This window comes from Andrena cerasifolii, chromosome 10, assembly GCF_050908995.1.
Source record: "Andrena cerasifolii isolate SP2316 chromosome 10, iyAndCera1_principal, whole genome shotgun sequence".
In the NCBI taxonomy this organism is placed as follows: Eukaryota; Metazoa; Arthropoda; class Insecta; order Hymenoptera; family Andrenidae; genus Andrena; species Andrena cerasifolii.
This window is the reverse complement of record NC_135127.1, coordinates 5165629-5178804: the sequence shown is the minus strand read 5'-3', so window position 1 is coordinate 5178804 and position 13176 is coordinate 5165629. Positions and strand designations below refer to the sequence as shown.

General features: G+C 41.6%; 3 protein-coding genes across 3 annotated transcripts in view; 1 reads left to right on the top strand and 2 right to left on the bottom strand.

Annotated features, from left to right (window-relative positions):
- Positions 1-2126, bottom strand: part of Doa (CDC like kinase darkener of apricot) — a 41028-nt gene extending 38902 nt beyond the window's left edge. The window contains exons 1-2 of the mRNA XM_076822513.1: positions 1995-2126; positions 1490-1606 (exon numbers count right to left, since the gene is read on the bottom strand). Of these exons, the coding sequence (XP_076678628.1) occupies positions 1490-1606; positions 1995-2111 (234 nt within the window). The 5' untranslated portion in view covers positions 2112-2126. The remainder of the gene's footprint in view (positions 1-1489; positions 1607-1994) is intronic.
- A 1634-nt stretch (positions 2127-3760) lies between these two features.
- On the top strand, positions 3761-8092 carry LOC143373669 (progestin and adipoQ receptor family member 4). The gene is made up of 5 exons (XM_076821126.1): positions 3761-4455; positions 5926-6150; positions 6234-6337; positions 6414-6551; positions 6639-8092. The coding sequence occupies exons 1-5, from the start codon at positions 3819-3821 to the stop codon at positions 6861-6863; spliced, it is 1329 nt and encodes a 442-aa protein (XP_076677241.1). The 5' UTR covers positions 3761-3818; the 3' UTR covers positions 6864-8092.
- LOC143373670 (F-box only protein 9) lies at positions 7220-11176 on the bottom strand. Its single transcript, XM_076821127.1, has 7 exons — positions 10894-11176; positions 10414-10629; positions 10053-10352; positions 9188-9351; positions 8921-9112; positions 8607-8841; positions 7220-8536 (listed from the first exon to the last, which is right to left on the bottom strand). The coding sequence occupies exons 1-7, from the start codon at positions 10894-10896 to the stop codon at positions 8315-8317; spliced, it is 1332 nt and encodes a 443-aa protein (XP_076677242.1). The 5' UTR covers positions 10897-11176; the 3' UTR covers positions 7220-8314.
- Between the last annotated feature and the right edge of the window lie 2000 nt (positions 11177-13176).

The following is a 13176-nucleotide window of genomic DNA, read 5'->3' as shown; positions in this document are numbered from 1 at the left end:
ACGAGGTGCAATGCACGTACGCATTCAATGGTCGTGGACGTGTGAAAGCGATGAAATTTACAAACAGGGAGACAGGATTGCAAAGCGTAACGCCATAAGGGAACTTTCATGAAACGGCGGCCATCTTGGAGAGAAGAGAAGCATCAAGTACCAGTGAACGCAACACATGCACAATTTCTGCCGGACGTCCGCCAGCGGCTGGAGTTTAACTTATCGCGGGCGTGCTTCGAGGAAATAAACTTACGTCGAAGAGGTGAATCAGGCTCGGTTGGTCCCAAAATGTACCCGCAAACACAAAATATCCAAAGAGTGCAACGATGCGCTACGCTCAACACTGTTGTGTGACAACGACGTGGACATCGGATCGATGCGATTGGCGAATGGAGCTCGGCTACGTTCGCGTGGGATCGTAAAGCCGACCGTCTACGAGCGGAATCGAGTGTACACGAGCTTTCCCGATTAACCCCCACAGATGCGCTTCCGGAGGAATTACAAAAAGAAGATACATGTATGTGATTTATGCCGGCTTCCATGGGACAGGATAATTGCACGCATTTATCTAATAATTGCTCTCGATTTTCAAATACATATTCGTCAATTGTAATAATCGCGATGTTCTTGGACAATCGACTGGTTTAAAGCGATATAGAAAATTTAACTTAATTACTATTATACATCGGAATTGTAATAAGCACAATTATATGCTAAAGTTGTAAACAAATTAAGAAATTATGGTGACATTAAAATTAAGAGATTATAGATATATTTTTAATATCTCAATCAACTTTTTAATACAAGTCATGCGAATTTTCTCTAAACAATTTGATTAATATAGCGATTCAATGATATGTATAATTAAATGGAATTAGATATGTACGAAATGTGAGAATAGAAGTAGGATAATTTACTCGAGTCGTATAATATTTGTGGCATGTGTGATATACGCTTGATAACCTCGCTTTTCGATGGCACAAAGAAGAAATGCGGTACAGATGAAATAAAGGAGAATGTTATTGTATATCACGAAATTACAGCATTCGTAGCACAACTACGTAACGAAAGTAATATTTCTCCCCAAAATACGATGCGAAAGAAACAATCCAATGTTTCGCCGCAGCGTGTCTACTGTATTATACAGAATTTATCACAGAAACTTTACGTACCTGTCCCCAAATCAGACTATTAATTATATCCACAACGCCACATTTTATCAAAGTCAATAAATTCCAAAACATTCTCAAATTTTAACCGAAAAGAAGGTAAATCATGATGTTGAAGAGCGTCCGAAATAAACATGTACATACGTGCCGAGCGACTAGTTGATGACCTCTGAATCGTAGGTGGCACCACGTCGCAAGTATGTACATTAGAGAGGGTAACAGCACTGTTATCGATAAAAGTTTGGATGGGCAGACTAAGCGAGCTACGCAAGATAAATAAAAATCACCGCGAAGATTAAAGAAGGGAACGGTAATTAAACATGTCTCACCTGTACGGATGAGTCGAACGCAATCAGCTTATCGTTAGATCGATTGTGGGTGTAGCATTTCATTGCCGCGAAAGGGATTAAATTCGCTGCGATCGTCCATAGTTCCCTGTACGATTGCTGTAAACAATATCCACTACTGAATTACAGGACCAATCCTACGTGCACAAGCTCGGTTAAATGTACGTTGCGGGAAATCGCGGGATATTTAGAGAAGCGAAAAGAAAGCACCAGGGTGGCGTTGCGCCGCGACGTTACATTTTGCGAGAATCGAAGGTACACTAAGCCCTTCGGCGCAAAAGTACACTTCTATCACCGTGTGAGGTCACGTCGATAACTCGTTGCGACCGTGATTACCTTATCCCCAAAGCCACGTGATGCGACTGGACCTGCGTCCATCGCGTTGCGGAGGAGGGACAATCACAATCGTTGGAGATAATAAGATCAATGAAATAAGGTAGAGGAACGCGGTGCCCACTGTTTTTTGCAATCTTTTCACTCGACGTACCTGCCGCCCGCGATGAAGGTAACCGTAATTGCTCTGGCCCTTTAACGCGTTCGCTAGGACAGGTGCGGTTCTAGTGGTAAAACGGTAGAACAGACACTGCACGATACCTGCACCCATCTTATCCGGGTAGCTGCAGCTTACCGAGAGGATTCGGGGCAGGTAACGCGCTTTAACTGTGTGGCGCTTGCGCTGTGTCGCAAGCAACTAGCCCCAGACGCAAAATGCATTTCTCCTTATTTTCAAACGCAATTAAATGACAAAGGAACATTGTTAGTCAAGGATCGCGCGGTATGCTGGATCACGTGACAACTGGAACGAGTATTTTATAATGAGATACACGACTCAACTCGGACCGAAGGCGACAGATTGTGATTCACGAATTAATTATGTAAGCTTACAAATTGGAAACCGTCCATTGATGACAGCGGCTGTCCTTATTCTTCACGGCTGCGGCCGCAGGAGGCAGGTCGCGGAAAGCTCGCGTTCCCTGTGCTGTCTTGCTTCCTGTTTCCCGTTAAAAAACATCGAGCGACGTTCGGCATGAATAGACAATAGCGCCGCGAACAATCTGGGAGTGAATGAACATCGCGCGGTCATTTTCGATTTACGTGGCATTCAGGCCGCATCTAAATGTTGGCCCTAAACCAAGACCCGAATTTTATCCGAATCTCGGTCTAACGCGCGAGCTAAAAATATTGTCCGTCATTCACGCTTCGCAAAGCCGAATTTGCCAAACCAAAATCGATTCGCAGAAATGGCGGACGTTAGCACGCAATAAACATACAGTCACCCGCAAGCTTCCTGGAAGTCATTGGCATAAAATGGGAAATAAATGATCCACGTCTTGCCAGCCAAATATCCAGTATCACTTGATTACAGCGTACGAGATAAATCCGATCAGTCAGCGGTACATCATGCGCCGGTCTTCTAACATTTTGCGTTACCCGACCCTGATAAAATGAAGCTCACGATCGTGACGAGGCTGAAGGTTATGGATTCTATGAATAGAGTAATATAAGAAAGTAGTTTGTTCTTTTAATTAACCTTTCCTATAAATATCAAGGCTCGTGCAGGTCCTAAATAACCTGGCCGAGGCTATTAAAGGCATTTACGTGGACGGTCAAATACGTACTAAACAGAAACTTAATGAAGAATATCGCGGAACTTTGGGATTTAGGTATGCGATCTTCAGTCCCAACTTTTGTATAAGATGATGATAGTGTGATCAGTGGCGGATCTAAAAAAAGGCCCAGGTGGCAAAAGTTCTGAGGGCCCATTTTTTTAGGAAAATGAAGAGATAGTTTACTAAAAAGGGGCTAAGTGTAGTAGTACAGGAAAAAATATAGTGTTTGGATACCTGTACCTAATTACAATTTTTGTTGGAGTTGGGGCTCTGGGAAGGCCTTTTGGGCAGGGGCCAACTGCTCACCAGCCGCCCTGTTAAATCCGCCACTGAGTGTGATAAATAAGTCAGGTCTTTCTTAATCTTATTACAAGTGATGATTAGTGGAAGCACCCACGTTGCTTGTACCTACTACTAACACTAATTCACCCTCTACAACTATATTCTCTAAACAAATCTAAAGAGGTATATCTTCTTCAAAGACGAATAACAAGACATCTCGTTGTCCGACTCGTTCAAAGAAATCTTAAAAAACCAGATGTCATTCTTCCTCTCAAATTGAACATTCTGCTTTCTACCTTAAAAAAAAAAAGCTACAGTTATTAGAATGACGTCCCATGACCATTTCAACCCGTGTAACACTAGTTCCCCTGCTTCCCGCCCAACTAATCTGCATAAATTATTTCCCTGACGTTCCCTATATGCACCGCGAAGTTGTACAAGTAGTATCGTCCTACGAATTGGGCAAGCGTTACTGCAGAGGGGATGCGCCTCCACCACTCTCCCCGGGTAAATCGGCGACTGGGCCCGAGGCATGCGTTTTCTTTGGCAATGAAAAGGATCGATGCGGTCTCCGTGGTAACGGCACCGCCAGAGAGGCCGGAGCCGCTGATGGCGGTGGACGGTGGAGCATCGAGTGCGAGACCGATGCAGTAACGACGCTGCCGTCGTCGCCGTCGCTGACACCTGGGACGTCGCTCTCGGAGGTGTCGCTCTGCCACGCGTGTGCCCGTGCTTCGTACACCCTTCACGGATATTTAGACTGCACAACGTCGCTGCGGAACGGCCAGTGTCATGCGGAGGCTTCAGATCCTCCGCCCCAGGACACTGTCCTCAACAAGGACACATTCAATCAGCAGGACGTTAAAAACGGGAAGATGCACGGGCAGCCGCAGGAGAAGCCGAGGGTCCTCTTGCTTCGGCGATGGAGCGACATGCCACTGCACCTGCAGTTCAACCCCCACATCCGCACCGGGTACAGGCCACTCATGACCGTCAGCCAGTGCCTGGCTAGCCTCTTCTACATTCACAATGAAACCGTCAATATCATGACGCATGGTAAGTCCGGGAGATGCGAAACTGCAGCAGCCGCGTGCTTAGAGATCCCGCAACGTGGCTGGATGAATGAGTAGCGGATCAATAGGCGCGATCGGTCGATCGATATTGCTTGAGGAATCTGGGAAGATGTTTGGAATGATGAATGGCGGTAGATGCATAATATGAAGAACTTTAGTTAAGTTATAACCAGCAAAATACCCCTGTGCTTCGCTTCGGGCCTAAGAGATTTTGAGGAATCCGTGAAAATATATTTCACCCCTTTTCACCACTCCCTTAGGGGTTGATTAGGACAAAATCCAGAAATTGGTTCTTAGGCATTTATGTGGATAATCTTTCGCAGTAAAAACCAAGTTGATATCTAATCGGGCCTAAGAGATATTAGGGTGTCGAGAAAATACATTTTACCCCTTTTCACCCCCTTGGAGATGGAATTTCCAAAAATCCTTCCTTAGTGGGTGCCTACGACATGAAAACAATGTACCTTCCAAATTAATCAGTCAGGACTTCTTCTTTTATATATATAGATTAGTTTTTCGTCGATCCACCGATCTACCCCGAAATTGAGGATGCTAATGCAATATTAATTCCGGCCTTTGCTTGTACATGAAACATTTTAATTCTGTTGTACGTGATCATGTAACAGCGACGTAAATTTAGGGTTGAAAATTCTCTAAATTAACGTGGAAAGGTTTATCAATGCGATAACACTCATATCTATATGACGCGCTGGGCACGGATTATTATCTCCTTTCGGTCTTCCTCTGAAGACACTTAGAAAAGGAGAGATATACCTGTTCTGATTCAATTAAGCAGAAAAACGGATTACCCTTGAGTTACGCGATTTCAGGGTCAACCGGGACGCGAAAAATCATTATATCGCTGTCGGCGCATTGCGGGACAACCGAAAAATCGATCGGCGAAGCCGCACGCTGTCTTTCCTAGATCTATTATCGATGTATGACATTGATTGTAGTAATCTCATATTAAAGGAAAAGTATATTTCACGGTTAAATATTCATAAACTGACCTGTCAAAGATGAACCGTTCCACGTTGTGCCAATAATATCGAAGAAGGATAGACTTTATTAATAATTAACTAAAGACTAAAGTAAGATCGCGAAAGTAAACGTGAATAGCATAGAATCGTGCTTCATTCTTGTTCAATAGACTAACTTGTAATTAGCATCGCTATTGACTTAATAAGGCAGAATGCTATAGAAACTTTTTTTTACCAGATGTTAAATGTCACTTTGCAACAAAGTGAAAGTGTTCATCGCTTTCCCTGCAATAGCTATAAACGTATAAATGCCCTATCTTTATCTATAAACGTAGCTCACAGCTATAAGTTTAGCTAGGTTTTCTAAGTTTGTCACCTACCTATCCCTCGTCTAATATTTTCAGCTAAACTTTAATTATTAACTCCTCTTCGCTGCGAGAATTCACGTCCAATCAATAATAATCTGGTTGCAGGATTTGCCATCCTGTACATGCTACTGACGATACCGCAACTTCTTCCATGGAGTAGCCAAGGTACCCTCTTAGGAATTTTATCCTGGTGCCATTTGATCGGCGCCGTTAGCCCGTGGGTCGGCTCCTTCCTCTATCACCTCTTTATGAGCTTGAACTCCGACGAAATCTTCTATCAAAAGCTGCTGAAATTAGACATGATCGGGATATGGCTGTGCCAAAGTTTTGGTAACGTGCAAGAATTAAAAAGTCATTAAAGCGAGTTGCCTAATCAGTGTAGCATGCCAATGATCTTTTGCTTCTTCCTCCAGGAGCAATACCTATGATGGCGACGGCAGTCCACTGTTTACCCGACGGCTACTGGTATTGCTGCATGTTTATCTACTGCTCCTTATGCATATGGGGACTGCTCATGGTACCATATTTCTAATCTTTTAACATCAATTATTACCATTCATCTTCACGATTTATGATCTCTATTTGATCCACAGGCGATGATCGCGCGATCTCCCTGGGAGAGAAGACTATGTTTCGCGCCTCCCTTCCTCATGAGAATGCTAGTGATGATTCTACGATGCTTTGGAATGGCCGGTGGATCTCCGGACGCTTTGCTTCACGTTCTGCTACAAGTAAATCCTATAGCAGCTATGCTTCAAGTAGAATACATAGTAACAGTACCACAGAAGCTTTTCCTAACGCACCCTTCCATTCTGCAGGACCTCATAGCAGTCGTGGGATCGACCATCGGCGCTCTGCGTATTCCTGAAAAGTGGATGCCAGGCAAATTGGATCTGATATTAAATTCTCACAATTTGATGCACGTACTGGTTGTCCTGGCGGTGTGTTCCATGCACGCCGCTACCCTGCAGGATCTCGCTTGGATGTCCAATCCGTCAACGTGCAACAGGAGCTTCGCCTCGTCGGGGCGCGACGAACTGTGATTGAACCGTGAAATATCCTTTCACTGCAGTCTGTGATAAATTGAGCCTACGACAACCGGCGATTAATTGTGTAGGTATATACTCTCGCGATCGATCGCCAGGAAGTCGTTTTAAAGTAAGCTTGTACAGAAATGGAACATGTACAGACACGTACCAAAATTTCATACGATGTTAGGGCCGAGAGCATCTTTTACAACGCGTGGAACAGTTTAAGAAGTACAATCATGAGTACAAACGTGAACTTGGCATATCGAGAATAATATAAATTGAATACGCCCCCGAGTTACTTCGGAGGCCAGTTCAATGGCCATCGTGAGGGGCACCGAAACGACGTTGATAAAGGTGTCGCAACCAAGTAAGCACATCAAAAATACGTTTATTATCGTGATTATGGTAATCAAGATCCAGAGCAGTGTACATATAAGACATGTTCCCGGGCACTTTTTACACTTTGATTCGGTGCGTCGCTTCACAATGTCAATATTACTGTTTAAACGAATAAAACTGTTCCAAAATATCGATCAGAATTCATTTCATTCCATCGCTGTTTGACTATTCATACGTTAAGTTCATTGCCTGACACCGCGTAACGAAATCAGCAAGTAATGGTATACAACCGACCCACTTATGTGCGAATCTCGTTTTCGCAATAGATTCCGTACTTAAAAAATAAATAGGATACACTTGATTAATATATATTAATCATTATTCTGTTTCTTCCCTACACTTTGACTGTTACACGATTCTAAGTGAGCTTCTATGTGAAATTAATACAGGATAGAGCCGCGAGAAGTATAGTTTAACGTCTTGCCTCGATGAAAAGTACCAACAGACAATATATTATGTATTGGATCAACATCGTTTTTTGGGTACAGTTTCATATGCAAATGTATCCTTGCGGCTATGATCACATAAATTTGCATGCTGTAGTGGCTTACAGTTTGATCCAAATTAATTACTAATAACAAACCCAATCTAGCGAAGTCGTTAGGCTTCGATTCTACTTCAATAAAAATTTAGGTAGATAATGAACCTAAACAAAATGTGAAAGCAATTTTTGAAATACAAGCACACAAGGCACTGTACGCGTGCGGAATAAAATAGTAATTTTATGAATTATTTATCTACGCCATTTAGTTAATAATTAACGTAGGCGATATATTCTAAGAAAAAAGGCTGTAATGCGAGAAGTGTACAGTAGGTTAATAAAAATTATTTACGCAATACTAGACCGACGAATCATGAATAAAATATTCTCTTATTACGCCTGCATTTATGATACATCACCAGGAACCAAAGAATATGCTAATATACGTGTTTGTATTATACATCGAGAGCAATTTGTACACATAACGCTGGCCTGTCGAGTTTAGTTTCCTCTTAAACCTTTTGCTCCATTATTGTACTTTTGCGTAACCCAGATAATTAACAGCTTTTTTATTCAGCTACAATTATTGCAGAGGAGCTTCACTCTCTTGGGTGTAGCTCTTAACCCTGCTAAATTTAAGAGGCGGATATCGCCCGCCAATAGCCGACACCCGCCACTCTTTCACAGACGGATCCTTTAAGCATATTTTTACTTCGTGCCCGTTTCGGTATCTGGTAAATATAGTGTAGCTCAGCCATTTCAATTGCGAATTCATCCGTCTGTGGTGGTCTTGAATTTCATATTCCTAAAAAGAATCCGCCAACATTGCCTTGCGTCTATATTCTAACTCGATATCCAGAACCGTCAACACTTACAATGTGAAACGTTTGTTCCCCACTATCGTGTATAGCTTCCCGCTTCTTCCTTTTGTAGGTAGTGATTCCTTTAATCTCCTGTTTCTTCAGCACCAGTGTAACATAATTCCCGTGCAATCTGTAATGGCCGATAAGAACCGAAGGATTTCGTGGTGTACGATACTTCAATGAATTCACGCAGCTCTGCGCCTCGTCGGTCGAAGTTAACATTAATACTTTTCCTTCGGGAAAAAATCTGCTCGTGGATGAAGTCTCGTGAGAATTGGAACTCTGTGGTATAACAGCTATTTATATCGCATTACACTACCACGCACCTCAGGTACCTAAAGTATTCCACCAGATGCCAAGGTCTGTAAAATCGATCTTGGAAACTATTCTCACCGTCGCGGATATAACTGGTTTTACTAATATAGCATCCATTATATCTTAGTCTAGGCCGTTTTAAATACATTTCTCTCCATGACTGGTACTTCGGTCCATAAGTTCCGCAATTTACACCCCATACTCTAAAGAATTCAGCAATTTTACAACCGTTCAAAATCAGAATCAAGAGAAATTTGCACGAGGTTCCTCGAGCTTACTTAACACAGGCAAGCCTCCAAATCTCTGTATCCCGCGCAGATATGTAGAATCCACGACATACTCTGGAGAACATTTCAAGAGACCTCAAGTCGAGCTCTGGAGACACAACCCACCTCAAGATATAAAGTACAATTTCCATAGGCAGGGCAGAAATATGTGTTGCCTGAAATAAGGAATGCCCTGCAATATTTACCACGATGCTCCGCGACATAAGATTCAAGCATACTTCGACACAATTTTATAACATATCCCTCCAGATAATGATACGGCAGTACTTCCGAAAGGGACCGATGGCCGATCGAGATGAAACTTGGTGGGTATTATGAGGGGTATGGAAAGACCCCAAATATAAAATTTTAGCTTCGGCAATTAATGCGTTCAAAAGCTACAGGGGTAATTGTGCATGAAAGGGTACACCTTGTCGATTTTTTATTAATCACTTTACCACCGTCCCCCCTCTTAACAATATTTCTGTTGACTTATACCCTCCAACGCATTCTACTTTCCAAATTGTTCCGGGTATTAGTATTGGTTGGGGCTAGATTAGTGCGGGGGAGCGTAAAGCATGGTAGCGAACCGATGTGAGTTTGGCGATGCTAAAAACAAGACTAAGGCTACAAATTTTCAAAATTTCAAAATTGGGGGATGGGAAGGTTCCCGGGTAGGGGGGTTTGCACCAACTACCAGAATAAATTTCCCCAATAAAATAATTAACAATACTTTTGTATTAATATTTCGGAAACTAATAAATACCCAAAGCTACAATTTAAGATTTAGGGTCCACACCCTCTCCCCAACCCTCCCCCCAAATCTCATCGCAATCGACCACCGGTCCCTTTTGGAATAATATACAATGATACTTACATTTTGCTCGAACTTAGGGAAACAGACACATTTATTACGGTTCGCAGTTTTGCATAGCTTAATAAATAAATCGATCTGTTCGTCCTCTTCGTCGTTGTGGTTCTCGGTATTATCATTAGCATTGGTCATATCGCTATCGAATCCTTCCAGACTATCATCGCTCGCCTTCACCTTTGTCGACTCGTACAAGCGGAACTCGATATCAGGAACTAATTGCACGGCGCGTTTGTAAAATTGAATCGCCTCGTAAAACTTTCTACCTTGCTCGTGTTCGATTCCTTTTAGAAACAAATTTTTCGCCTAAAATGTAGAAACCTCGATACTATATCCACCTCCAGATCGCAGCGAGCCGTCATTATACCTTGGTTTCAACGGAGTCCTCGTCGTAAGTTACGTCGATCTTAACCACGCCGGAGGAATGAGCGTTCGGCGTTTCCCGTTTAGGTGATATCTCCAGTTCCCGCTGCCATTGTTCTCTGAAGGACGTTAAGGCGTCCTCGATGTTGGTTTCCGAAAAAGAAGATCCTTCCTGATCGTCACCGCCATCGTCGGACTCGCCAGATTCACTGGAGTGGCTCTGTTAGGGCGATTTATCATTTCTCAGATATCGCCGCAAAGGCTACTTTACGTGGCGCACGACAAATCATTCGAATGAATTACGTTTAAAGAGATAAGAAGCCAAGGCAGACGGTTCGTACGGGGTACGTATGTAAGCGCACGCATCGTCGGGAAGCAATATAGAAAGTGACGTGCTTGTTTCGCATTAAGGTTATATTATGGTTGCAGACACATTGTGTGCTAACAATGAAAGGACAGTAGTTGGTTTTTATGTTGTACGCACCATTTTTGCTCGTGATTCAATTTACACGGTACTACTCCTTCAGCGCTTGTACTCTCGGTCGGAAAAACGCACGAGACAGCGAAAGTACAATTTCGCCAACAATACCGCCGCCATGGTTTTCGCTTTTCTGTTCTGCGCTTCAATTGAAGGTCATGCTATAGATTACGTTTCTTTAGGTATTTTGTCTGACGCAACAAATCGGTGGCCCTTATCACCTCACAGGGCGACCGTTGCAAATGAATCGGAAGTTGCGCTGTAACTAATTGTGGCACGTGTTACGCCACGAATCGTTTCCTCTGCATATTTTACGTCAGCATAAAGATAACGGATAATTTTGAATGACCGCGAGCGATAAGCGCGCGTATCGATACAGTTCGATTATATTTGAATTCAAATCTTTAACGCGCTTAGCGTTCCCACGAGCGCGCATGGTATTTATTAGTAGATTCTTTTGCAGATACAGATTTCTATTGAGTTTCTTGAAAAGTAGTCCACAATAGCAAAAAAAGTTCAGTGCATTTACTTTTACTTTTCTTATAGTAATCTTTCGTGGCGAGTAAATATTATCGTTTACACAGACAGGTGCATGCTTGAATAATCTTTAGTGTGCACTACATCACGCTATGTAACGGTACAGCTGTTTCTGAAGACGCATTCTTATGGATCGCTTTTTATCCAAGATTTCTGAATCACCTCTCTTCTTTTCAGATTCAAAATCAAAGTAACATTGAACACGTGATCTCAGCATTATACTGCCCTCCTTATTTAAGGGGGCACAGTACTTTTCTGTGATTGAAAGTTTATAAAATTCTCTGGTCGTTGACCGACATTTTTTTGGATATTTTATTTTTTCTATTTTTATAAATAAAAAAATAAATTAAAAATTTTCGCGAAATCGATACCTACAGTTTGACAAACCGCCATTTTGTTTTAAATGCGAAAATTTAGAATCGGTTCGGTCAGCGACCACAAAACGTAATAAATTTTAATCCCTCAATTTCCTTTTAAGTTTCAAATAAGCACAGAAGACGGAATTTATGGCACCGCAATTCTACTTGCTCCGCGAAGGGGGCAACTTTCAGCGACTATAGCGAGGGGAGGGAGGGTGCTTTTTTAAAATAAAAATTCTTTTAATACTTTCAAACAGTGATCTTTCATTTGCAACAAACCCCATCTTTCCAGCTTTTCATTTTCATGTAGAAAAAAAATCATAAAAGATCCTTAACTTTCGGGCGAAAAAAGTACTGTGCCCCTTTAAATTGTCCTATCTAGCATTTCGAAACATCCGAGAAAACTAAGGTTTTACCATTTTCTTTGTGCAGTTTTTGTAAAAACTAAATTTAAACTGTTTCTAGATCTCTGCGAAGCACGTAGGATATTCTGATTTTACTCAAAAGCAAAGGCGGGTTTAGGTCGGTTGAGGCCCCGGGCGCAAAAGAACTCATAATGTTTTAATTTCAATAAAATTTGAATAAAATACATGTATAATATAATTAATAATTTAATTATAATCACAAAGTTTTGAACTAATAGTTGAACATACGAAAAAGTATGGTTATAATTAATGATACTATAGTATAATAAACTAATAATAAGACATTTAAACAACAAAAATTATAGAACTTCACTTAAAATTAAAATTACAAAAGTGAAAAATTTAAATAAATTTTTTTCTTGCTATTTGTTCTGCAAACTTATTAACTATCTCGTCACAATCAATAATGTTAGGTAACTCGCTTTCTATATATAAAATAGCCATATTATTTAATCTTTCCTCCGACATTGAGTTTCATAGATAATTTTTTATTCCTTTCAGACAAGAAAAAGAGCGTTCCCCCGATGCGTTTGAAATTGGCATTGTTAACAAAATTTTCAAAATAATTTCCACATTTGGAAACGTTCCTTTCATATCTAATGCATATATATATATATATATATATATATATATATATATTATTAATTGCTTGCCTGTCTTCTTCGTCTAAAAAGATTAAAAATTGTTCCAACTCAAAAAAGTGGAAAGTTGGTTTTCGTGGGGCCCCCCAGAAGTCGGGGCCCGGGGCGCGCGCCGTTAAATCCGCCTCTGCTCAAAAGGTAAATGACGCGTGGAACTTCAAACATTTTTTCAAGATTTCTTGAAAACTGGCAGAAAGGTACACAGGACTGCTGAGCTTCGTCGTTTACGAACCATAGTTACCGTAGACCCTCTGCTTTATAATACTGAGACCTCTTGGCCCATTTTCAAGGCAGTAACTTCGACTTGCAGCTAGAAAAAAGCTCGTC

Coding starts and splice junctions, on each gene's coding strand:
- LOC143373669 (XM_076821126.1), top strand. CDS start 3,819: ATGCACCGCGAAGTTGTACAAGTAGTATCGTCCTACGAATTGGGCAAG. Junction 4,456..5,925: donor CGTCAATATCATGACGCATG/GTAAGTCCGGGA, acceptor ATCTGGTTGCAG/GATTTGCCATCCTGTACATG. Junction 6,338..6,413: donor GCATATGGGGACTGCTCATG/GTACCATATTTC, acceptor TTTGATCCACAG/GCGATGATCGCGCGATCTCC.
- LOC143373670 (XM_076821127.1), bottom strand. Junction 9,113..9,187: donor TGGAGGCTTGCCTGTGTTAA/GTAAGCTCGAGG, acceptor TGAATTCTTTAG/AGTATGGGGTGTAAATTGCG. Junction 8,842..8,920: donor GAATACTTTAGGTACCTGAG/GTGCGTGGTAGT, acceptor ATCCACGAGCAG/ATTTTTTCCCGAAGGAAAAG.